Raw genomic sequence first — 26,733 nt, forward strand, 5'->3', positions numbered from 1 at the left:
GTGAAGCCATGGCCTGTGACGTCCGATAATGCAACACTGCGCGCGTTGCATTATGGGACCTACACACAAATTCAGTTTCCCCGCTAAATTTAGCAGGAAAATAAACGTCACGCGACCTGCACACCAATTCTCTTTCCTCCCTAAATTCAACGGGAAAATTGACGTCACGTGACCTGATTTCACGTGATCTTAGAATGTTTACATATGCAACTCATTGCCTAGCAATTTTCCATACAATTTCCCCCATTTATATTTACTAATTTATTTTGCGGCCTTCGAGACAGCGAAAAATCCCTGATTCGGCCCCTTGGCCACAAAGTTTGCAGACCCCCAATCTATAACAGGCCATCGATACATAGTGTCTAAATTACGAAGGAACTACGCTGGGTGGAATGGCCGTGATTCTGGACCTCGCAGCGGTTATCCCGGACGTGGTGAGCTACGTAACTCGTGTCACCTTACTATGGACCGTAGAACACGCCTTAGTGCGTTAGCGAAGCCAGTCCAGTGCTGCGTGAGAGTCACGTGACTTTCGGGAGCGGTGCGAATGGTCAGGTGATACGCTCAGAGCGCTGGGTTGGCTGGGTTGGCTCGTCGCGTTTGCTGCGCTCCATCGTAAGGTGAAATGGAGAGTAGTTCGTTTATCGCCTCTTACGGACCGTAGTAAAAGAAGTCATGGCTCCTCGCGGAGTTTTACAGATTTCTCCCTTCATGTAGGCAATTAAGATATATGTAGGTACTCTTTAGATTAGATATATGTTGTCTTGTCAAGACGTAGATCCTTCAAACGCCAAAAGCATTACAGCCTTCGTGTTAGAAAGTCGGCATTTACAGGTTAAGAAAAGTTTTCGAGGGAAAGAAGGTCAGGAGAGGAGGAAGCAGACGGAATGCTGAAAGAAGAGGGGGAAACCTCGTCCTGTCTTCAGCATTCCGTCTGCTTCCTCCTCCCCTACTAGAAAACTTTTCGTAACCACGCGCCAGAAATGTAAATTGTGCGAAGGACAAAACACGACGCCTCGGGTCGTGGTGGCTGGTCCCTCGCGTTTGTCTTTGTGCGTACGCGGATATTTTCTGCGAACATTAATCAGGGCGCCCCCCGCGCGAATAACGCCCGAGTCTTTATTCCTCGTCAAGGCTCCTTGGCTATGCGGACGTTGCGACTCTATACACACAGTTCGATGTGAAGAATCACGCGGCGCCCGGTAGAATGCGGTCGATGTGTTTTGTAACCATGGCGATGCGTGCGACATTGATTGCGAGGGGACGGCGCCCGCGTCTCTCAAACACGATGAGTATACATACCCGGTGCCTTTTCGCGGCACTTTAACGCTGAAATTGTCGGCTGAGTTTTCGCGACAAGCCTCCGAGCGATTGTCGCGCAGGTCCGTTGAATGTAGTTCAGTGATACAATATCTATGTACATATAGACATCATCATCATCATCATCATCATGTCTCTTTATACCAGATATATACCTGGTATCTTAGCGGAAACTGACAAAATTCCTAAAATGAGTGTATTTGAGGTAAAAATATAATTTTCTGGGGACCGGATTACCCGTAATGGCAGACGTCAGAAAATGCGCGACACTTCCTAATTAGTTAGCTAATTAATTAAAAATGACTAATTAATTTTTTAGTTAGTGAAAATAGACATATGGTTTCGATTAGAAACTTGCTGAGCGTCATCGAAATCCACTAAATCAATTCACAGAGACTTTGAGCGCGTGAGAAGCGTAGTAGTGCGCTAAAGTTACCACTCGGGGAGCAGGTGCAAGGCTAGCGGTTGCGATAAGGTGCCCGCGCGATTTTTCGTATCTTTTCAGAGCCCCAGCCTTGTACCTGCTTCACGAGTGGTTGGTAACTTTAGCGCAGTCTTCCTACCTGCTCAAAGTCTTTCTGAAAAATATTGATTTAGTGGTTTTCGATGACGCTCAGCAAGTTTTTGATTGGAACCATGTCTATTTTCACTAACTAAAAATATAATTAATCGCTTTAATTAATTAGTGGGCTAATTAGTAAGTATCGCGCATTTTCTGATGTCCGCCACCACGAGTATTGCGGTCCCGAGAAAATTATATTTTTACCTGGAGGAATACACTAATTAAAAAAAAAAAGTGTCGTCAGTTTTCGTTGACACACTCGGTTACATGTCTTTTTTAAGCTTTACAGCTATGTTTCAGAAAAGCCGTGAAAGTTACACTTATTCGGTTTGTCCGAGTGAGTTATACGACGGGTGGTACATTATGTGGGTGGATAATGTTTGCAATAAGTCCGCTAATTAATGAAAATTCGTTCATTAACTTTTTTAATTCGTGAAAATAGGCATATGGTTCCAATTAGAAGCTTAGAGAGCGTCCTCAAAGACCACTAAATCAACTTTTGTTCGAAAGACTTGAAGCTCGCGGGAAACTCGGGGGTGCACCAAAGTTACCACTCGTGAAGCAGGCGCAAAGATGGCAGTGGCGGAATGCGACGATAAAGCCGGGAACACATTTGCGAAAAAAAGCCGAATTTTGTGCAAAAACCGCACACGAAAGTCGCACGGCAGCTAGGCTCCTCCCCTTTTCCGAAAATCGGGAGCGGTTCGACAGATCTGCAGCGCCAGATATTTTCGCACGGCGCCTCCGAATTCGGGGCGGAGGAGCTCGGTGAGCGAAAGCCCGGAACAGGACGGAACGAAACGATACGATCGGCTCGCAACATGGCGGCTCACGCAGCTTCGGAAGCAGCGCAGGCAAGATCGTATGCCATCCCTGCGTTCTCATCTCAACCTTCGGAGGAAACCATTTCAGTCTCTTTCTCAAAGGGTGGTGGTACAAAGGCTCGCGTGGCATTCAATGAGGTTTTAATAGCTGATGTATTTAAGAGGTGCGAAATATGGGACACCAGTTCGCCAGACTACCGCACAGCCTCCTGAAGTCGGAGCACAAAACCGCAGTGCATTGCGATTCCCGCGCCGCGCATTCCACCTCATGTGGCTCGTCTTCCGGAAATCGCAAGCTACGATTTTCGCAGCCTCCGATTTCTCTCCGATTTTCGGTTCGTTTTTTCGCAAATGTGTTCCCGGCTTAATCTAATCATCATCCGCGTTTTGACTCATGACCAATCAGACATGCGTCTTAACGCATGTCTGATTGGTTCCATCAGCTCGTGACGTCGGCTGCGTCTGGACATAGAGTTAAACGAAGACCGGGACAGATATTTTTTGTTCGGTTCACTATACTCTACTCTGTGGCATAGCACTGCACAGTGCGGATAATTTTAATACGGCCTGTAGTAAGACTGTTGGCAAAATGTTATCCTAACCGCTAAAGAAGTTTCGCGTACTTGCCGCAGCGTGCCGTAATTCGTGAATAAATATTAATTTGTATATTTCGCGCGCCAAATTTTGCCCTAAATGTTTGGCCAAGATATATCGAGTAAAAAAAATCGGTGAAAATATAATTGAGGTATCGTATTAATGACTCCACTCCTCGTCACCTCAAAAACAAAACATGTTTTAAGCATAGCTCCTGCGCTGCACGAAGTCGTTCTTATAAAGGTTGGCTGTCAAAAGTAGAAAAAACAACAACATTATTTTGCATTTGGGATTCATACGTTTTGATAAAATTCAAAATAGCTAATCTTAAATGCACATTCAAGTATCTTATACTTTACCACATGGAGGGAGGCATTAGTAAATCCGGGGTCACACTGCTCACACATTTTGTTTGCAGACTGTGTGCTCACACACACAGTCTGCAAACACGAGTCCCCGCAATATGCGTGATTCGAATGCCGCGTGCCAAGTTTTCTCTCTGAACTCATTGTCATGCGGCATTCGAAGCACGGACATCACGGTGACTCGCGTTCGTATCTGTATGCAGACTGTCTTTAGTATGATGTATAAGCAGTATGACACACTGCGCATACTTCGTACAAAAGACAGTCTGCAAACACGAGTCACCAGATTGTCCGTGGTTCGAATGCCGCGTGCAAAGGTTTCCTTTGAAACCCATTGCCATGCGGCATTCGAAGCACGAATCTTATAGTAACTCGCGTTCGAATCTGAGTGGAGATTTTTTTTTGTATGACGTATAAGCAATGTGGCACACTGTTCATACATAACACAAAAGACAGTCCGCAAACACGAATAACCGCAATATCCGTGATTGGAATGCCCCGTGCCAAGTTTTCTTCTTGAACTTACTGTCATGCGGTATTCGAAGCACGGATCTCGTGGTGACTCGCGTTCGAATCTGTATGCTGCAGGCTAGTTTGTATTAGGTATAAGCAATGTGACCACGGCTTAAAGGGGTCATGAAACGATTTTCCTACTTCTTCCTCCTTAGCTTTAATCCTCAACTCAAATGCGAATTGTGAAATCACGTGGTCGTGACATTCCTTCGGCACCGGTGCGATGACTCCTAGCTTCCACCGTGCTTTTTATGCACACCATAGAACTTGTCATTCCCCAGTGACGATAAGTTCCGTCAGGGCACTCATTGGCCACGAACGCGAATCCAAATATTCGTCAACGAATTGATTGTTGACGAGCGCATACGTCCGAGTGACGCAGTTCTCGTGTCCAATGCGTGAGCTGGGCTCTGCTGACATCAGTTTGGCGCCGGTGACGCGCTTTTGGAACCGCGGATGTATCATAGTGAAAAGGCGGAGAGCTTTCGAAGGCAAGAAGGTACAAAATAGTCCGCTATATTTTCAAATGTTCGTACCGAAAAGCTGGCTTTTGACTTTCTAGCCTCTTTCTTTTGGCCAACAAAACGATATGCGATTAGTAAAGTCTCAATTTAAACTCATTCATTCCAACCCAAAATTCGTTTCATGGGCCCTTTAAGGCTCCGTGAGGAGCCCAAGATAGGATTTTCGCGTCCTCAATGTAAAGCAGCCTTGATGACAACTCAGTGCCACGTTACAGCGACGTTATCCCAAAGGTGCTCTAAATGCAAAACGTTTATGAGTGAATTTCAATTCAATTCAAATGATTTATTTTTGTCATAAATGGAGAGGGCAGGGAGAGAAAAAAACAACTTAGTCGTTGTTTGACAATGCCTCTGCCTCCCCCAAAGACCACAACAACATCAGATCAGGAAAAATACGGTAACACACAGCTGTACAGAATTACAGATATAAAATATAAGAAAACGAATTAGCTCACAAAACACTTACTTATATGTTCAATTTTGCATGCAAGTATTTTCAACACTGACAGATCTCTAGATAAATAGCCTGTGTATATTTTTGCTAGTTGAACAAACGACATCTATGTATTTTTGTGCAAAACTTTATCCTCGTTTTATCTATGTTCAGTTTGTCTAAACGATTTAAAAGATAAGGGAGCCTCTATCTTAGCATTTGAATTCCGAAGTTTGTTCTAGAGAGCGGCATATCAATTTTTCTACACAGCGGGTTTTATGAACCACTTCTCCTCAATCAAGGTTGGCTATTGTTGAATAAATATTTTCATTTGTTCTTCAGGAATTGTTTTTTTAAGGGAAATTTGGTAGTTGTGGTAACTTCGAATTTGTACTATATTAAATTTATAAACACTGGCTTAGAGTGACTGTCGCAGAAGCATGGCATATAATACGAATTACATTGTTTTGGCAGGCTTTGAATTTGTTTGAGATTTGTGTACGTCGTGCTTCCCTAAACTAAAAAAAAACGAAACAGTAGTTGTACTGGAAATAAAAAAAAAAAAAAAAGAATCATAGATGAGCAGCAAAACCGAGATGGGGAGTTATATCATAATATTTGTAAATTATACCAACAAGCATTCTTTGTTTTTCTTTGTTGTTTTTTAGATAAATGCTGCACCGTTTTCTCCCTAAAAATATTCGTAATAAAGTCTATACCAATAATGCTTACCGTTTGTAATATATTCATTTTACTTTCACCCAAAGCAATATTGAGCGCGTGGAAACTATTTGTGTTATGTGCTTTAAATAAAACTGGCCTCGTTTTGCTCGCATTTAGTTGCAATCAATTTGCTTCCGTCCAAGCATTCAGCTTAGCAAAAATTTATTTTTGCTTTCTATAATTTGGTTGGTGTCATTCCCTGAAAACGAAGACCCCCGTATCGCATGCGCAAATAATAAACCATAAGTCATCATCAATGTTTACAACGTCGTGTACGTACATATGCAAAATGAAAGGTCCCAGTATACTACCTTGATGTACACCTGCCTTTTTTGGCCTCAAGTCGGATAGCTTCCTATCTATTTCTACACATCGGTGAACGTCACAAAGATAGCTTTTGAACAATCTCATGGCAACACCACAAATACCCCAAAGGTGTAGCTTTCGGAGCAACGTTTCGTGACTGGGGCGCTCAAAGGCCTTCGAGAAATCAATAAATACACCCAGTGTATTGGGTGTCACCCTTGTGACGTCACGTTACACTGTTGACGACAGATGACACCATGACGTTACATTGTGACGTTACGTGACGTGAGGCTGTGATGGCCTCCTTACTATGCACCCGCAAAGGGGGGGGGGGGGGGGGGGGGGGAGCGATGGTGAATGTTTTGCATAGAGCGTTTTTTTTAGGAAATGCCAGAGAGATACAACCTTTTTAATACGCTCCATGAGAGAAAAAACGAGTATAGGGCTGGAGACTACGGGTGAGAGAGCTCACCATGAGGTAGCCGTACTGGATGATCTTTTCGGCGAACTCGTCCCTCCTAAACTCGGCGTCCTCTTGCTTGTACAGTTCCCGGAGGAGGTGGTGTTGATCGGACACTTTCTCGTCGGACACCCTGTACATGATGCCCCATTTGCGGAGCACCTTCTTGATGAGCCTGGAAGCAGAGGCCGACGATATTATCGTTAGGACATCGGCAAAGTAAAAGGTTTCCAAAGCAAGGAAAGTCCTGAAAGGCGCCCTCTAACGCCTTTGATGTCCACTTTGTTTCACAGACCTCTCGAAGCCGACTTTTAAAGGGGTTAAGAGATGAAAATTAAACGGGTAGATTATTTTTGAAATGGAATGCTCATAGGAGTATATACACCGAGTTTCGCGATTTTTAGGGCTCTAGTAATTCCGACAATCAATTTGCGAATTTTTGTCATTTTCATCTGTCGACCAGGCAACACTGACCAAGTTAGTCCGAAGCTCCACCACAACAAGAACTCGGCTAGACTTGGCTAAAAACCAGACTAGGCAGGCCTTTTTTTTTTCTTTTTGGCAGGCCATCGCCGGAACTTCCGGCGAGCGGCCACCCGTTACAAAGGGACGCCACTAAATCCAAATCCAAATCCAAAATTATGGTGCCCATAAATTACATTATCATTAACGATCTCTCATCTAGGCATCCCCGTGATCGCCCAAGCTGTCCTCGCCACGGTACATTCAAATCCAAGCTCTCACGCAACTCGGCTACTCCTACGCTACTCTCGCTCTAACCCCTGGTTCTATTGACCTTCCACCTTGTATGCACCTGCGACATTGTCACGGACGACGGCGACTACGGCGAGTTTGTCCGTGACTATCTCGTCGTCGCTGTTGCTGGTCGCTAGCGGGTTGCAGTCAAAATGACAGCTTCCAACATTCCTTGGTAAGAATGGCTCTCATCGCTGCTGTGATAAATGTTGAAGACTTCGACGAAGCGAGCGATGCCGTAGACCGACGTAATCGTCACGAGCCGCATGCTCGAAACGCGGAGTGTAAACAAGGAAGCTGAAGCTCGAGACGCCCAAAGAGTCGTCTGAGTGCGTGCAAGAGGACGCTGCGCTTTGAGCAGCTGATGTCACCAACCCAACATCCACGGCGGCCTTTTCGAATGGGCGGATTCAAGGGTTCCGCATATAATTTGATTTATCCACGAGTCTATCGCGCCATATTCAAAATAAATTTAGCAGGAATATAAGAACATACGAAAAATCCTAGCAGTGTAGTTATCTCATATTTTATTTTTGCCGTGTCCGAACCCCTTTTCATTCCGGTTAACACAAGTGGAGGTTTTAATCATGATGCTTAAAACCTCATATTCTGAAGGAAACTTGAAATTATATTAGAAGAAACAGAAAAAAGGTGACGGACAAACGCCTCACTGAGACGTTTGTCTGTCACCTTCGGTTTCTTCTAATATGTTTTAAGTTTTCTTCCCAGTCTCAGGTTTTAAGCATCATGAGGAATACGCACCACCTTGCCTGTTGACCATTTCTCTCACTTGGAAATGTTAGTAGATATAGCCGATATGGAACCCTTTGGAGCTGTGCATTCACGTGTGGCATAAAATCAGCGGCGTCGGAAGTTTTTACGAGAAGGGAGGGGGGGGGGGGGGGTACATCCCTTAGCAAAAACTAAGACGTTTGAAATATACCACACTCTAATTTGAGTGTATTTGAAGTACAATTCATTATTGTAAGTACACAATAAGTAGACCGAAAATATATACTTCTTTTTTTTCTCACTTAGTACTAAAATATATTTCTGAAAATCTTTTAAAAATTCCTTTTTTTAAACTATATTTGAAGTTCCCTTTATGCATTCTGAAATATGTAAATACTAAATTTGTAGGCCCAAAATACCTTTCAGGTAGATTTTTTAAAATATGTATTTTTTTCGTGCAAAATATACTCTAACCCTAATAAAAATGCAGCGATGACAAATATGTGCAGAATACTCTTAAAGTACCTGGAAATCGTAAATAGTGCTGTGTTATGCTCTAAGTATCTTTTGAGTGCAATACTTTGGTAGTCTGACTTGAACTACCAAAGTATTGAAAAGCTTGCCTATCAGAAGTTCACTTCAAGCAGATTTGGAGTACACTGAACTGCCTAAGCACAACATTTGATTAGTTTGTCAATTGAGTCCTGCTGCATCGCACTGATAAATCAGCCCAGTTTATGTTATTGTTTCCTTTTTTCTATCAAGAACAGACCTGATAAGTTTCTTGCGCACCAATCACACACGGGGTTCGGGAACTGCAACCACAACACTTGCCGATACTGGAAAGCTTCAGCAAGTGCTGTGAGCAGATATGTTTGGCGTGTAATTGTGTTAGCCCAATGTTAGTTCACTGAATGCGTATACTGACCATTGTACGTGATGTGAGCAGTGACTTTAATATAGTGACGTTAATGACCATATTAAATAGTCAACTAGTAAAGAAAAGCAAAATAACTATTTTAAAGTGAAGAAACTAGCTTCACTCGCTTCATCTTTTCATCCTGGGTGGTGCTACGCAGAGAAGCAATACATTTTTTTCTAGGAGCCGCTTTGATGGATATTGTTTTAGCGACTGCGCCGAATCATTATTAGCTGTATTAATGCTTGTAGTAAGAGATATCGTCCACGAACTTCAAAACACTGTGTCCCCTTTGACAGACTCCCGAGGAGAATATCGAATGCTTGGAACCTTACTAAGTGCAGAGCTGGTCACCGGCCAAATGATTACCTTCAATATGTAGGCTATATAAGGCTCTAGAGCAGTCAACTTGACTGTCATTCAGGTGTTCAGTGCGTCATGGTGTTTGTGTTCATTTCTAATAGTTATTTGTGGAATATATTTAGTAGTGCCTTCAAATACCGGAAGGACACATTTACTAACAAAATCCCCCCAAAAATGTGTAGCTGTTCTTTAGCGCACAAATGGCATCTTGAGGGGCAAGAAATTATGTTTTTGGTATATTTAAATTTTTTTCTGATTAATATTTGTGATATATTTGGAATACCTTTCGCACGTATTTCGAATGGGGACAAAATAATACAGAATGAATACATAATGAATATGCGTATTCAATATATTTCAAGTTCGTTTCAAGTACGGCCTCTTTTTGATAAGGGATGAGGCGATTTCCCCCTTCCCCCCTCCTCCCTGTTCCCACGCAACTGCACAAAATTAATCTTTTGTATTCCCTTATGTAGTGTTGACCCACAGGCAATATTTCTGTCAGTCTCAACGGCTCTCAGATCAGAACATAGAAGGCGCCGTGTAGCGACACAGCGTCGGCATATGCCGTGAAAGTTGCTGCGCGCGCGTACGTTTTCAGTTTGGACGTCAACCACGCAAACAGCACGACCTTCTTTCTTGCCTTCTTGCTGTCGTCTCTTCATTTTTTTTTCGGGATATTGGGTCTCGATAACACCAGTGGAGGTCCTGACGATAGCCAGCAGAGCGTGTGAGTGGCTGTCTGCACCAACGTGATGAGCACGCTCTGTGCGTCTGTGCGAGGACGTAAGCGGAGGGAAGCTTTCCCTGCGGCAAGAAAAAGTACGAACGCGGACCGGAGTACGGCATATGCCTTCAATTTAGAAAGCACATCAACTGCCGTGAAGAAACACGCCATCTGCCGTGCCCTGTTTGGACACCCCTTCATGCACCTCCGTTCTGCAAGTCTCCACGACGTCGTGAGTGCTCCGTCTGAGCATAACTTGGCAAACGGCAAAAGCTAAGGTGCCAGCGAGCCAATCGGAGCATCGAGGCGAGGCACGTGACAGAGTACCGTCGTATAGAACGTACACCTCCTCCGGACGTCTGCCGCATGTTTCATCTCGTCGTTTTGATGGGCTCACGGGAGGAAGGCGGCATAGGAACCGTGCGGATCTAATTCAAGCCCCGACCAGGGCGCCCCTAGCGGCAAACGGGTCCGTTGCATCGGGCATCTTCTGCCAGTCGCTGCGTTGGTTGTGCGTTGTATTAGGTTAGCGCTGTAATTTCTGAGATGGCTATTCCGTACCAAGAAAGCCGCAACAATTGCTGCGTGGTCGGCAAGATCGCGCACGGCACGAAGTACTACATCGTCCCTTCGAAGCCGTACGAGGCGGAGTACTGCGCGACCTGGGTACGACTTGTGCGTCCATACAGGTTAGTGCATGGTGTTTCTTAACTTCCAGTTCGCGCTTTGTTTAAGCTGCTGACGAATATTACAATTAACTTTTTTTTCTCTTCAAGCGACGATGGAACAGCATCGACACCGACGGCAAACTCTAAAGTATGCAGCAAATACTTCACCGGAATCGAGAAGCGGAATGAGGCCGCCCTCCTAAGCCTACCGATGGATGTTTCCATCTGCCTACAGGAAGATAGTAAAGAAAATCGCGGAACGGCGCGAAAAAAAAAAATCGCCCAGTTATTGTCAAGCTGATTCAGAAATAAACGTACACAATTACCGCAGTACTCAACGCCAACAAAATTTTTTTGCGGGCGCGCTTAGTTTTGTTTGCAGAGTACGGCGCTCCGTGACATCCACTTGTTCGTCGAAACGGACCTCCTTCACGTCGCACCCGCGACCAGATTCATGAAACAGTTTTCTCTTCGTCATATTGGCACCACGGAAGAAGCTTTCTGGATTCGTAACCGCGCCTTAAACCCCGTCGTAATCACCCCGGGAACACTGTCCGCTGTGCTGCTAATCGCCACTGTTTCCCCCCGATGATTCTGCACCGGCTACCGAAGAAGCTTTCCGGATTCATAGTCGCCGACTGTCCTCTGTGCTGTTCGTTGCTATTACTTCGCGATGATTCTGAGCCGGCGGAGCCGGCGGCACCGGCTTCCAAGGAACTTTCCAAACTCGTAACTGCCTTAAATTCCGTCGTAATCACGACGGGGACACTCTCCGCCGTGCTGTTCGTCGCCATTGCTGCCCGATGCTCCTGCGGCGGCTGCCGCCAGGTCGCGGCGAACAACAGGCGACCGCCGCGACACGGCCGGCTTGCTCGCTTCCTATAGGGTTCGCCCGTTGCAAAGTTAGGCTTAAACAGAGTGTGGGATGTTCATTGGAGGTAACCATCATTAGGAAAGGGTGGCCTTCATGTTTGAGTGTGGTTGGTGCTCAGCTAAATAATGCGGAATGCAGCTTCTCACGGCCAGACGACGTCGTAGCAGAACTTGGGAAAGGGCTTGACGATCATCAAGATGAGCAGTTGGAGGGAGAGCATGGACATGCAGGTGTCCCTACCAGGATGGCCGCATCTGTCCTTGAACTGGTCGCCGAGCCCGAACAGTCCGGACCGGCCCTGCGTCAGGTAATAGGGAGCCTATAATGCATCGCTTTAGTACAGAGTGTTAGCAGATCGTTCCGATGACTTCGATAACGATACCCGGTACTCCGCCGCCGCCTTTGCGCATACATCGTATCGTCATCGGGTATTGTTATCGACGGTATCGGAATGATCTATACTAAATCTTGTATAACGATACCCGATATCCCGCCAGCCCTTTTCGCACATACGTCGCACGGTCGTCGGGTATTGTTATCGGAGGTATCGGAATGATCTACGAAAACTAGGTTAAGAACAGTAGGACAAACTCCCCCCACAAGGTCCTTCACTCTTTCTATTTTAGCAGGTAGGAGAGGAGGCGTGTGAAGAGGAGGAACCTGCCGATCATGGCGAGTATAGAGATTTGCGGGAGGAGCTTTATCTTGCCATTCTTGAACCGCAGCAAGCTATAGACCGTTTCAATAATCGCCATCTGGGAGCTGCCATCTTTGTAAACCGGTTTGTGCAACGTGTTCCGAGCAGTAACGGTTTTCCGTATATATGCGCGCGCAGCCCGGACATTTTCGACTTGGCGATAAGCGCTGGAGAAATGTATAGGAGATGAAAACCCACCTCCCTGAAAAAGGCAGTGTAAAATAACGAAGCGTAGGTGTTGGTGAATTGGAAGGCGAAGAGCTTGATGACCAGAGCGTCGTTGTACATGCTCCGCGTTCGGTGGTTCTCTGCGCAGAAGGAACATCGACGCGTTGGTTGAGAGACACACATGGCCGTCATAGCAGACGGCGTTCACTGATGATAGGCTCACAGAGATTGTATACAGTAGCTTACCCCATTCGGTCAGTCTCACAGCGGCGTAAGAGTAAATCTAAAAGGCAGTTGAAAAAAAGAAAACGAAAAAAAGAAAACAGGATTAGTTGCACAAAATGACAGCTTCCCAATCAGAGTGCACACGATTTGAACTCAAGGCTTCTCAACATTTTTTTTTTTTTTTTTTTTTGGTTTTCGTCCATTACTTCTCGGCATTAGAATGGTATTGCGGTTACGGCCCTGCGATTCCGCTCTAAACGGCGGCTCTGCGGTAAAACTCTTATTGCGACATTACGTCCTCGCGTGTGCTAAATCCGCGGATCGTCGTCGACAACGCACGAGTCATGTGCAGTAGATCGTATAAACATGCCGCGGGAAAACTTCGCGTCATTAAAACATCGCCACAGCTGACACTCCGACATATATATTCGGAGTGCAAGTTGGTCTGCTTCTGGAGCAGGGGTTGCACTGACGTCAAAACACCGAGTTCTGATTGGTTCTGAATGAAGAATTGTGGGTAGACCTCAACGGTGGCTACCTTGAGAAGGTCTACCCACTATAGACCTTTCCGTCGCTTATCGCCCAGGCGACAAAATGTCGAGTCACTAGACTGTTACGCAGGCGCGGCGTACTATTTTTTTTCGCAAGAGGCGCTATTGCGCGTGCTCAGAAGGCGTTTAACAGTCCAGTAAGAAAAGATGGCAGCTCGCAGAAGGCGTTTGTTGGAAAGGTCTATACTTCCAATCGGAGCTCGGTGTTCGTACGTCACCGCAACCCCTGCTCAAGAAGCAGGCGAACTTGCGCTCCGCGTAGCGCACTGATTTCCGTCTAAGTAAAGAGAAATAATTTAAACAATGACGTCATAGCGAGCGTTTGGCCAATCACCAGTTGCGACCACAGGTAGGCTTTCTTGCTCGCCCACGTCGCTAATAGTAGTAGAGTCGCCGACAACTAAAAAAAAAGACACCACGGTCCTGGGCTTTCTTTTTTTTTTTTTATCTCCGTGATTGGTTTAGCCGGTGATAGGAAACCCTCAAAAGTTACGAGCACCGTGACGATGCACTTTTAGCACTACATGATTGGCTCTGTCGGATCATAGCAATCGGCTGCGGTCGGACCTATAGAGTGAAGCGCAGTGTATATAGGGTGTTTGAATTGCCGAAGCTTGATCTAAAATGGGACGTAAAGATGGTCGCCTGGATGTAGCAATCTAGACCTTTCGTCAAAGGTGTATTGCACAGGTGGGTTTTACCTTGTAAAATTGCACGGCGTAGCTCCCTTTCTGTAAAAAGTTAGGGCCGAAAACTTGTCAGGGCCAACGGCCACGCGGACGACCGAATCGAGCGGTGGGGCGCGTCGGGAACAGCTGCGGAAGGTGCAGCCGATCAGCGAAAGCAAGCAGACGACACGCGGACGAAATCCGTCGGCAGCAAGAGTGCCGTCATTATGCAACCGCGTTTATTTTATTATTTTTTAATGCGTTGGCATTTGTATTTACATGACAGTTTAAAGGAAGTCGTTACAAGCAGGTAGTGCCATATGTCAATGCGTGCTCTAAACGCACCCCGCCACTCGACTCTGTCGTCTGCGTTGCCGTTTGCCGTTAATCCTGGCAAGTGCTTTTGCTTTATTTTTTTTTAAGAAAGGGAGCTACGGCCTTGTAGTTTTACAAGGTAAAACCCACCTGTGAAATACACTTTGGACGAAACGTTTAGATCGCTACATGCAGGAGCCGATTTTTACCGCCCAATTTAGGTCGAGCCTCGGCATTTCAGACACCCTATACTTGCTCTCAGTTAAGTTTATTACGTTCTAATTCAATCTTTTATTCGAAATAAAAAAACTCGCTTGTGGTGTGTGGCGTCGTCGACCTCGATCGAAAGAAGCTGGCGTACCTTTCCGAGGACCATGATGGAGAGGGTGTTGAGGATGGGTGCGACGATGGATCCGTGCATGACCTCGCAGGTGGTTTCGCCGTTGCAGTACGCGTTGTACATGTACACCTGGTACAGTGTAACTGCCAGCACGCTGATAAGTACCACGATAGACTGTGGGGCGGAAACAAAACAAAAGCCAGAATGTTGAGGAAGCGGCGAAATCATTACCATCATATAGTCACTAGCAAAAAGTGAGATATATTTCCATGGAGCATGTCTACTTTGGTAACTTGATATGTGCTCCTGTATCCTGTGCTCCTGTACTTTGTTAGGGTAGAGTTTCATTTCATTTTGTTTATTGAACCTTAAGGGCCCGTGGGGGTATTACATAAGGGGTGGGGGATCATTCATATTATGCATTGGAAAAACAAACACAAAAATAAATACATTCAGGAAAAGATCGGTAAATGGTTAACAAGATGAAAAGTGCATTCGAAGACTTGATTTAAAGGCGTCTGGGTCTACGATGGTCACGATGGAGGATGGGAGGCTGTTCCAGTCATTGATGGCATGCGGGAGGAAAGATCGGTAGGAAGCGTTTGTTGAGACAGAGATCCTTTTGATAGTGCAGGCATTGTTTAAGAGAGATGATGTTCGATCGGGAGGTGATAATAATGCTCTTTTAAGGTCAAGAGAGTCATAATAGACTTTGTGAAGAAGGCAGCGCTGAGAGATGCTTCTACGAAGCTGCAAAAAAGAGAAAGTTAGTTTGTTTTTTTGTTGTTGTTTTTTTAGGGCAGAAACACTGATGGAGTTATCGTACGTGGAGGCAGTAGCTGTTTTACCATTATTTGATTGTTTAACAGTGTCAGGCGAGATCAAGTCTTGGTGAGCTGGGTCGGATGGGGTCAGGTCGGGTACGGTCAGGTTCGAATCGGATCGGGTTAGGTCGGTCGGGTCGGGTTGGGTTAGCATGGTTCGGTTTTGATTAGGCTAAACTCGAGTGCTCTTAGGTTAGCTTGGCTCGCTTAAGGTGGATGGGGTCGAGTTCACGCGATGGTTTCAATCTGTCTCCGTCAGGATATACCACGTATAGTAAAACATGTAGCAGGTACGTTTCTTACGTCTCATCTTCAGGGTGTTTAGTTTTAATTGATGCCGACAAGCTTACAGTGCACTGTAGTCTGCATCGACGAAAAATAAATCCCATGTATAACGGGAGAACAAGGTTCTTTCCTCTGTCTCTAACCATCATGATGAAGAATCCCACTGAGCAGCAGTATTTGGCCAGTCGGCGAATCATGGGGTAGTGCCAGGTGAGGTCCCCTGTGATGGGGTCCCTGATGGCGACGCTGCCGTAGAACTGGGGCCGGTCGGGCTCCTCGGCTGAGAAGTGGTCCACGTTCCAGCGGTGTGCCAGGGACGCCTGCCGCCGCTTCCAGATTTCGAGAAACACTGTGCCTGCGAAGGAAAGTTCAAAGGTCGGCGTCTACCGGCGCGCAGAGCTCAGGTGTGCTCTTGGGAGCGTTCAACGTCTAAAGGGGACACGCCGCTCCGCCCATAGAGTTATTATAATGTGCGCCAGAGGTTCAACTGGCGCTAGTGTGGTGTGGAAAATGGAAGCAGACAGCAACCAGTCGGAAATTGACTTCTGGTAATGGATTTTCATGGGAAAAAAAGCAAATGCAATTTCTTCCTGCACTTGATTATGAGAGCAAATATCACGAATAATTCGTGCGTACTAAGTAGAGTGGAACGTTTCTCAGTAACGCAGACAAAATGATTGATCAGTGACGGTGTTTTTCTTTCAAATTTATGGCATTAAAAAGGGTGCTAGAACTGTTTCGTACATGTATTTCTGTGCACTGTCGGACATATAGCGCGAACAAAGCGTCGGCGCTTTCCAGCATGGGGGATATACGTGCCAAAGGAACGAAGGCCATGTGGGGAAACCAGGAGAGACGGCAAGAGCTACGCAATAACAGTGGATCAATAACTCCGTTTGCACGCGTGGTCAAAATAAATTTAAGGTTACGTATTAGAGTCCGATTTGCAGTAAATAAGTACTGCTTTCATTTTTCTACTCTGCATATGTTCGAAGACGCTCGAAATATTTGCAAATAGGGAGAAGCCAGAGAACAGGTGCCCGATAGAAGCTAGCTGCCCGACGTAGTAAATAATAAAAAGACACACCTTTTATAGCCTACGTACATTATTATTTACGTTTAGATTTTTTTTCCCCGCTCGAAGAGATACACGACGGGGTCATTTTCATATAGTGACAAGAAGGGCATATTAGCAATATATAACTATAAGCACCAACGGAATGCTGGCGAACTTTGAACACACTCTACATTCCTTTCGATTGCTATTTTGCTCAAAAATGTCGCTCGTTTTTACATACCTGCTATGGAACAGAGGTTTGGGCCTGAAATATAGCGAAGTTTAACATCGTTCTTTTGCAAAGAAAAATTATCTAACTAAAGCAATTGCACTTGTACAATGTTAATAGCTGTACATACTATTCGGTACGACCCAAATGACAAATGTTATCTATGTTATTTTCCGATGAATAGACAAAATGCACGCGCGTTTTCCCTTAGGAATGCACAGGAGCACCACAAAAGTAGACCGTGTTGCTGTCTGCTTCCATTTGCATCCCGGAAGTCGCATGGGCACTAGCGCCAGTTGAACTTCTAGCGTACATTATGATAACTATGACTCCGCCTCGGCAACTGGTTGGCTGCGCCACCAGCGACAGCATCCGCGCGTTCCGCCGCATGCTGTCTTACGTCCTGGACCGTGTTTCTCGATCTCTCTCCGGAGTAGAAGTTTGGCACCTTGACATTCGAAAACGTATTCGTGTCCAGCGTTGCTTTGTAAGTGTTCTCACCTCCTTCCACCCGAATGGAGTTGCTCGGAGCTCGGGTTTCAGTCGTGTCTTCCGCAGTTGCAAGCGGCAACGACGGCAACGCACTGCCGTTCTTTCGCATATCTGGCCGAATTCCGTACAGGTCGACATTCACCACACCAGTGCCGGTAATTGAAAAAAAAAAAAAAAAAAAAAAGCACGAGAAATATTTTTGCTCCTTTCATTGTCGGGTTGCTCTTCGCTCGCTGGCGGATCGTGTAGACTCGTAGCGGGATTCAGGCGATCGTGGTCCTTTCTAGCCAGTGCACGGAAAAGATCTGCGTCAATAATTTCCGGATGTTGTGCAAGAAAAAAAAATGTTCGTTTCGATTGTGGCTTTGGGCGTTTTGTATGGCGCTGCTCCGGGAAAGCTGACACTGGCTGGAAACTGAGGCCGGCTGCTACACACGATGTCTGTGCGATATGCTTCTAAATTCGCGACTCCGGCGAATTACAGGGGGCGGGCTGGTCAGGCAAAATGGCGGACGACAGGAGGTCGTTTTCGTCGTTCAGCACGCGGACCACCATAAATTTCTTGCTCTGCAGCGTAAAATCGGTGATACATATGAAGGCAAATCGATTTTTCGGTTGCAGAAACCTTCTTCTAGTCACGGCGTAGGAGTGGCTCGGTGGAAGCATAAAAAGAATTGCTGGAAACGATGTTTGTTCCAATGCTGCCTACGAGAACCAAGCAGCGATAGCAGACGACAGAGTCGAAACGACCTTCTCTCTTGAGCTTCTCGGCGTTACCGCTACGCGGCGACGATTTCGCTGGAGTCGCCACTAGGAGCCATACCGTGGCTCCAGCTTCCTACCTTCGATAACGCCTTGGCGTCTCGTGAACCTCGATCGTGCACGCGCAGCCAAAGCACGGCGGAAGGCGACGAGCGCGTGAGGGAGATCGCACATCCGAAAGATCGAGACGCGCCTTATACCGTTCTCTCCCCTTTCACTAACTATTCTACACTCCATTTCGCGTGTGACCGAGGGGAAAATGCCTTTTTGCATGTTCGCACCCGGGATCGAAGAACCGCAGATCGATCGCGGACACACATCATTTTTGCCGCTTGTTCTACTTGTGTGGTTTAATCGATTTGCCTGAGCGTTTTCTTTTTTTACATCCGGGGCGGCGTCTTTATATTGAACTGCAGTGTACTAGAATGCAGTGTTCGGACAGGTGTGACTCGACAATGGGAACTTGTGAGGCTGGGCAGGTAGATCGACAACAATCGCGGCGTTGCTGTCGACCGGACAGCACAGAGCCGCATATATAGAGAGTTTGGCCATTCACTGGTAAGTGTGGGAGGCAAATAAGGAAGTGCCATTGGCCGAAGGCGGGCTGGGCGTGCTCCAGGATGTCTTTACAAATTCGAATGTGACCAACCAGAGGCCGGAAATAATACCCTGGTGGTTGTCGCGGGAAACGAAATTAATAAGTGCGTTTGAGGAACTCTCGGTGACTGAAAATATGGTGCACGTGATGTTGCAATCACGGTCATCCGAAATCGTGGTGGAAGAGCACGACTAGCGGAACTATCGACATATTATTCGTACGCTAGGCGCCGGAGCCGGGAATCTGCCGTCCGAGCGTTCACACTCTGTCCGGGCAAAACAGAGTTCGAGCGGCACGTTCGTTTTTAGAGCGCAGCTCTTAGGGGCCCGTTTCCGGCTTGAGCGGCGTCGGCGTCGCCGTCGCCGTCGGCGTCGGCGTTGGCGTCGGCGTCGGCGTCGGCGTCGGCGTCGGCGTCGGCGTAACCGCGCGGTGCATCATAGGAAATGTCCCATAATGCACCGCGCGAGCCCGCCACCGGGGTCACGTGACCTCGTGGGGGGCACGTGACCCCCCACCCGAGGTCACGTGACCCCGGTGCATCATGGGAAATGTCCCATAATGCACCGCGCGAGCCCCCCACCGGGGTCACGTGACCTTTGGGGGGGGGGCACGTGACCCCCCCGAGGTCACGTGACCCCCGCCGATGTCGCGTGACCCCCAATGACGTCATCGTCACTGATGACGTCACCGGCATCCACATCGTCATCGTCATCATCACTAATTACGTCATCATCACTGATGACGTCACCGGCATCCACATCGTCATCGTCTTCATCACTGGTGACGTCACCGGCATCCACATCGTCATCGTCATCATCACTGATGACGTCACCGGCATCCGCATCGTCATCGTCATCATCACTGATGACGTTACCGACATCCGCATCGTCATCGTCATCATCACTGATGACGTCATCAGTGACGTCACTGATGTCGTTACCGGCATCCACATCGTCATCGTCATCGTCACTGATGACGTCATCGGCATCCGCATCGTCATCGTCATCATCGCTGATGACGTCCCCGGCATCCGCATCGTCATCGTCATCATCACTGATGACGTTACCGACATCCGCATCGTCATAATCACTGATGACGTCATCAGCGACGTCACTGATGACGTCACCGACATTCGCATCGTCATCGTCATCATCACTGGTGAAGTGATCAGTGACGTCACTAATGACGTCATCGGTACCCGCATCGTCATCGTCACTGATGACGTCATCAGTGACGTCAGTGATGACATCATCGGCATTGGGGGTCACGTGACCCCGAAGGTCACGTGACCCCCCAAGGTCACGTGACCCCCCCTGGTTAGTTTAACCCCCCCCCAGTGCCCTTCCCTCCTCCTCCTCAAGAGCTGCGCTCTAATTCGGCGTTACAGGGAGTTGTAAGCAGCTTTCACTTTTTTTACATCTTTTTTGCATGATCATAATCGAAACATCACGTGCATCATATTTTCAACCACGAAGAGTTATTACATTTAGCCTTTACGTTCTTATTAAAAATGCTTCTCGCTACCACCGCTAGGGAATTCTTTTCGGCTTCTGGTTGGCCAAGAGAGCATGCCAAGCCCTCTATCTGAGTCTGATGCACGCCCTGGCTCTGTCCGCGCCTCTCATTGACCAAACTCTCTCTCTATACACACCACTCTGGGGCAGCAGAAAGCCGCTGCAGTTCGCAAGTGCCGATGCACTTGCGCGTGCACGCGGTGCACGCGCACATCCACTACCATACTGACCCTACTGCCGATGCGCCGGTATCGATATCTATCGCAATCCACATGCCTCACGCGAGCCGCTCCGGTCCCAAAACTTCCCCGTATTCTAACACGCTGTAATTGAACCTTGTGGCGCGAGTCTGCCCTTCCCGATTAATTTCTACCAGCGCCATTTGCTACATATGCCTTGGATGCAGGAATGCGACAGTAGCTCATCGAATTGAGATTCGAGATAGGATGATTGTGATTGGATAGAAAAGGAAGAAGCAGAGGGACTGGGCGTGTGTGATTAATTCCTTTTCAATTCGATGAGCTAATGTTGCATTCATGTAAACGCAGACATAGATCATGCGGTGGAAGCAAAGCTTAAAATTCAGAATGAACGTTTTCTTTTTCGCTTTGTTTAGTGCAAGAACTGGTTGCTTTCAAACAAGGGTGGTTTTTATCTACAGCGGCTGTGGACGTACCGAGGTAAAATAGTGCAAACACAAAGATAAGAAGAACTAATACGATACTAGCGATTTTACTGTATAAGCATGGAAGGGGGGGGGGGGGGGGAGAGGTGGGAAGGAAGCATTTTTACGAGTTAACGCTCTGTCCTGCTGCGTTCTTTTTTGTTTTATCTTCGCGCTATTTTATTTTAGTATGTTCAGTGGTTACCAATTAGCCCAGCTACCTTACTACGGCTGTAAACACTGCGCATCGGCTGGAAGCGCTGGAAGCAAGCTCGTGACGTCACGCGGCCTCGGAGTGACGTCAAAATTAGAGTTGGTGCATCGCTACCTGACGGTTACTTATAGTACGCAATAGCAATATGTAAACAAAAGCACATGCTCCCGGATCAACAGTGCCAATAGACCACTTGCTAAATCCACAAGCGCCCCGGCCCGTACTTGAGGAGCCATGGGATCGGTTTCCCTATTAGTAATCGGTAATTTCGACTCATTAGATGCTTACGCACTTTTGAGTGTAATCGGGAGTCATCCGGAATAAGCATCGTGTAGAGTCCACAGACCTGTCATATCACTTCTAAAATTTTTCGTGAAGGTGAATGTTTTTGAGACAGTGCATGCAATCCGCCTTTCAACCTGGCCGAGCAGCAGAAATCTCTTACAAAATAGTATCATTCTCGTGCTTGTTGTTTTAGCAGGAATTGCGTAAAAAGCCGAGAATCCACAACAGCAAAAACTAGGACTTAGCTCGGAGTTCGCGGGGCTGTTTATAGCATTTGTTTTAGCGCTTCTAAGCTAATGTCAGCGTCTTTGAAGTTGTACGAGAATGATAAAATTGTAAAAGATTTCCGCAGCTCAGCCAGGTGGCACATTATCAAAAACGCTGAAATCGACGAGAAATTTTAAGAGCGATATGAAAGGTCTTTGGACTCTACACGACGCTTATTTAGGATGGCTCCGGATTACACTCAAAAGTGCGTAAGCACCGAGCTGGTCGAAATTACCAATTACTGGGGTACTGAAGGAACACCGTTCCCATGATTCCTCGGGTGCGGGCCGGGCATTGGGGGAATTTAGCAAGTAGTCTATTGAGTGCCACATTACGTACCCTGACGCGAGTTTCTCGGTAGCTTTCTCATTTTGTGTCCATGCTGCTTGTATACACGTACCCAGATATTCTGCCTGTCCATCTTTGTTTCTACATTTCCCTCGTCCATTCTTCAAATTTTCACATGACATTCCATTTCACATGACGAATCCTGGACCTCTCCATTTTTCCCTGGAGAGGTCCCGGGTGGCATCTGATAAATCCTGTTTGCTCCACTAACGTCTAACCCCTGGTTAGTTCAGTTGGTAGATCGCTCCACTGGAAATAGAGAGGTCCCGGGTTCGATACCCGGACCAGGCAGACGTTTTTCAGCCGCGCACCAGTCACCTAGCTGTGTTTGGAGATTTGTGTTTGTCCCTTGTCCCCCTTGTTCTTTCTCACCAGGGATTATTTTCCACATTATTGTCCAGCTCGCTTGCACCTTTGCGTTTAATTGCTTTATAAACTGCTCCAAAGTCAAACTTCGTCGAATTCGGCCAAAAGTTCGAAGGCTAGGTGAACCAGTCAAATCTTGAGGTTCGACGAAAGTTCGTGACATCCCTAATCACAATCTCGTCTGTCCTTCGACATCAGCACCACGTGGCGAAACGCCTAAACAACGCACGTACAAAAAGAAAAAAAAAGTCACGGACTTGCTAAACGCAACACGCATGATACTTTTTATCGCGTCGAGCGAAGCCGAGTATAGAAGCACCCGCAGCGATCCATTCCACACGAACATGAAATCGAAATCGGGAGCGCGACATATACGAGAAAAAACTCTTATCAACAACGAGCTCGGAACGCGACAGAAGCCCCAAAAGCGATGCCTGCGCGGATCTGCATCGATCCTAGTGACGACCGTAGCCAGCACGCACGCGCATCGTAAATGTCTACGTTTGTTTGCGCCGGCGTATGGACCTACAGACCGGAAAACCTTGACATTCGGGTGGACATCGGTCGCGACCTACCCCGCACTTCGCCCCGCCGACCTGTCGTGCGTGGTCGTGATGTTGCCGGAGCGCCCTAGTTCGCTGAATGCCCGCTTGGTGCGCGCTGTACGGTATCAATCTCACGGCGCTCGCTCTTTTTTTTTTTTTTTTTTTTTGGAGGGGGCGGGGGAGGGGGGGGGGGAGGTTGCGTTTCTACACAAATGGCGACGGTGAAATGAAGTAACAATTTGTCGACGACGCCCTTTGTAGCGTTTGTATGACGAGTGCCACGAATGTCTCGCCGTATTGACGTTTGAATTTAAATCAGAGCAGTAATTTGCTCTTTCTTTTTTTTTTTTTTTTTTCCTTTTTTTTTTGTGGATGACGCCAAGTGGCGGTGACAGTTTGGTCCAGTCTTTCATCCGGTTTCGATCACCTTTTTTATTTTTTTTTATGAAGTTTGGATCTAACAATTTGTAGCCAATCATAACGAGAAATCAAAACTTGGATTCTTCCTTTTTCTTTCTTTTTTTTTTCTTTTGATCTTGTTTTTTTGTGCGAATTAGCGAGAAATATCTGTGAAACACAAACCGGACAACACGGAGCGGATTATCTGATGGATTAGCAGGCTTGTTTGTGCGGGTGCGGCCAGACTTAGTCTCCGTATTTACAGCGGGACCTCCCATCATGTTCACAAAATTAGATGCCAGTTCCTCGAGAATATACATATCGGGGAAAAACAAATGCAATAATAACCCTTAGTTCTCGTCGGCTGATTGCGAAAATACATATCCGACGCTCTATCAGTGCTAGTTGTGTTAAGTGAGGTACCATCTCTAGCAAGATGAGAACGGCAAGGCGTTTCTTTCGAGTATGCGGCCTCCAGCACGCTCGAGGCTCACGAGACGTCGAAGCACCATCGAAGTTGGGAAACGGCCGCGCTGAGAGTAGGACAGCTTACAGACTTTCCTGCCGTTTTCATCTTGACAGTGGCTATTGGCGACGTGCGCGGCCAAAAGCGTCGCGGTGGTCGGCCTTCCACGATTGGCTGAATGCTGACTATGACGTCAGCAAAGGAGCTCTCATGGGCGAAAACAAGAGGAATGTGAGGACTTCAATTTTGACGGTGTTGAGAGTGTTGGTTCAAGAACGCTATGATTTCAAGCTTCCGCCGTGCTCCTTATTAACACCATCGATCTTGTTGTTCGCAAGGTAATGACGTCACGAAAGGCAACCATACGAGGGCGCCACCGAAACATCTCGCCGCTAATAGGGAGTATTCACTGGCGGCCATAGCTGTGTGCGCGAATGCTGAGCGCGTGCTGATGGCGAGCTTCCACAGTTCTTTTACAACGTGCATTCCGCACCATCAAGAGTGGCGGTCTTAGCATCCTATTTATGTGAGCTTGAGGTCTATCCACTATCCTTCAATCGGAGCCAATCAGAGCTCGGTGCCTTTCTGACGTCATCACAACCCCCCCAAAAGAAGCATACGAACTTGAGCTTTGCATAACATTATTTGCTGCCATTTACTTTGATGCATGGGTATAGGAAGCTAAACACACCAGTCGAAAATTCTAGCTAGCACACCAATACTACGTTCTTCTCTTTTTTTATCTTGCTATTGTTTTACTATTTTTTCACAGTTTTTTTTTTTTTTTTTTTTTTTTTTTTTGTACGAGTGGCGGTATTGTCCGTAAGATCGTTTGGCTGCATCGCCTTTCCGGCGAACTGCGACAGTGCGCGTGCTCGAGGACCTTTTGTTGCCATAGAAACAGCGTCGTCCCGCGAACATTCTGAACTCCGTGCGCAAGCTACGCACAGGTAGAAGACGACGGTTGTTGCGCGGGATTGCTTCATTGTACGATCCGACGAGTGACATTTACCTGTCGCCGACTTCGTGCCTTCGTTGTTTGTTTCTACCGCGGCTTTGTTTGCGAACCGTTCTTCCGATTGGCAGGAGCGGAAAACCAGGAAGGAGTGGAGAGGCAGACAGTATGAGCACGCCACAGTGCGGGCCGCGCATTGTCCAAACAAACGCCTACCATGCATGCAGATGGTCATTGTCCGACTCTTTTACTAGACCGAAGTCATTTCTTGGAAATCTTGGTTAGTCTGATCTTTTTCCTTGGTCGTATCTGGTTTTCGTAGACAGTGAGGTTGTGACGATCAAAGTAAGAAGTAATGGCACGTCACTGAGTTGGTTGTTCATTGTTCAATAGCTAGCTCCCCCCCCCCCCCCCCCCCCCCCCCCCGCCATGAAGATGGTCATAAAGGGGCACTCTACTAGATGGTTGCAATTCTATGGATATCACGGTCAGCCTTATAATCTTTTATCTTGGTAGGATTCGGGTTTAGTCGATAGTACAGTAGTAATGATGAGAGCAGGGAAACAAATGGCACGTCACAGTGAGTTCTACGCATTGTTCAATAGCTTTTCTGTGCAGAATTACTACGAGATTCTTTACTAGATGAGTGCTATTTTATGGGGTTAGTCTTTGATTTTCTATTGGTCAGATTCGCTCGTAGTCGATAGAAAAGTAGTAACATTCCCAACTTTCAGCTACATCATCTACTTACGCCATCTACCTCCAGACGCCGGTACCCTGTAGACATTTCAATGGGAAAATTGGTTTTCTCGCCATAAAATAAAAATGAGGGCACCGTAATCTAAGCGCATCCAGACGTGGGTTCTTGATGGGCGTTGACATTCACTCCACAGAAAAAGAGAGCCTAAAAAAGAGTGGAAGGTGGTTCCAAACGCGATTGAAATTCTTGTCAGTTTATATGGGAAATCTCACAAGAGTGACGAACTTTGCGGTATTCAATTGATCTAGACAGACCCCCGAAAAGAAATGCGTTGATTAAGGAGGCTGTTATGTGTGTGACTCCTTTAGGAAGGTATAGATTATGTACTCAAGCTTAAGATCGTAGGCAAGATTTATGCTCCTCACGCTGTCTGCGGTGGGGCGCAGCGGTTATCGCGCCTGGCTCCATTCCGCTCACCCGTGTTCGATTCCACTCACGTTCTTACTTAAGGCCTGTTCACACATGTAGCGGAGCGCTACAAGCGTAGCGCTGACCTCGCGCTAAGCGCGTGTTGACGGGAGCGTTCACCAGCTTTGTGTCGCACCGTCAATACTGTTGTTCATGGCAGACAATAAGTAGCAGACGACACGTGAGAAGCGCTACATTAGCGCTTCGCTGCATCTGTGAACCGGCCTTTACTGTCTTGGGTGCATCGCGGCGCTATTGCGGACCATCAAGGCATAGACAAATCATCATTTATTCTTCTTTCTCTTCGTGATTTTTTTTCTTATACATTCCACCCCGCATATTAAAATATATTTTTCGTATTTAAATGGGCTTTTCGCGTCAGTGCTGAAGTTACAGCTTTTATCGACGTATCTTGCGAGCATTTTGTTTTTCATTGTATTCCCTACCATTTTTTTGAACCGGTACTAAGTTACTTGTTGCAATTTCAATTGGACGTGTTTAAAATCTTCGTTTTCGCGTTTTATACTAAAAGAAAAAAAAACAAAAACAATCGGAATGTAGAAATCAGGCGCAATTCTTATACCTGATATTCCGAGATAAATCGTTATTTTCAAGCAGACATTCCGGGATTCAGGTGTTGACGGGTTATACTTAGAAAGGATCAGTAA

At 46.7% G+C, this 26,733-nt stretch overlaps 1 protein-coding gene across 1 annotated transcript in view; it reads right to left on the reverse strand.

Annotated features, from left to right (window-relative positions):
• The window catches only part of LOC8023788 (anoctamin-7), a 91,197-nt gene that overhangs the window by 16,502 nt on the left and 47,962 nt on the right, over positions 1-26,733 (reverse strand). The window contains exons 9-14 of the mRNA XM_040221713.3: positions 15,880-16,091; positions 14,649-14,801; positions 12,775-12,811; positions 12,559-12,668; positions 11,810-11,982; positions 6,637-6,799 (exon numbers count right to left, since the gene is read on the reverse strand). Of these exons, the coding sequence (XP_040077647.1) occupies positions 6,637-6,799; positions 11,810-11,982; positions 12,559-12,668; positions 12,775-12,811; positions 14,649-14,801; positions 15,880-16,091 (848 nt within the window). The remainder of the gene's footprint in view (positions 1-6,636; positions 6,800-11,809; positions 11,983-12,558; positions 12,669-12,774; positions 12,812-14,648; positions 14,802-15,879; positions 16,092-26,733) is intronic.

The sequence above is a fragment of the Ixodes scapularis genome, unplaced genomic scaffold (genome assembly GCF_016920785.2).
Source record: "Ixodes scapularis isolate PalLabHiFi unplaced genomic scaffold, ASM1692078v2 PGA_scaffold13__105_contigs__length_92229423, whole genome shotgun sequence".
In the NCBI taxonomy this organism is placed as follows: Eukaryota; Metazoa; Arthropoda; class Arachnida; order Ixodida; family Ixodidae; genus Ixodes; species Ixodes scapularis.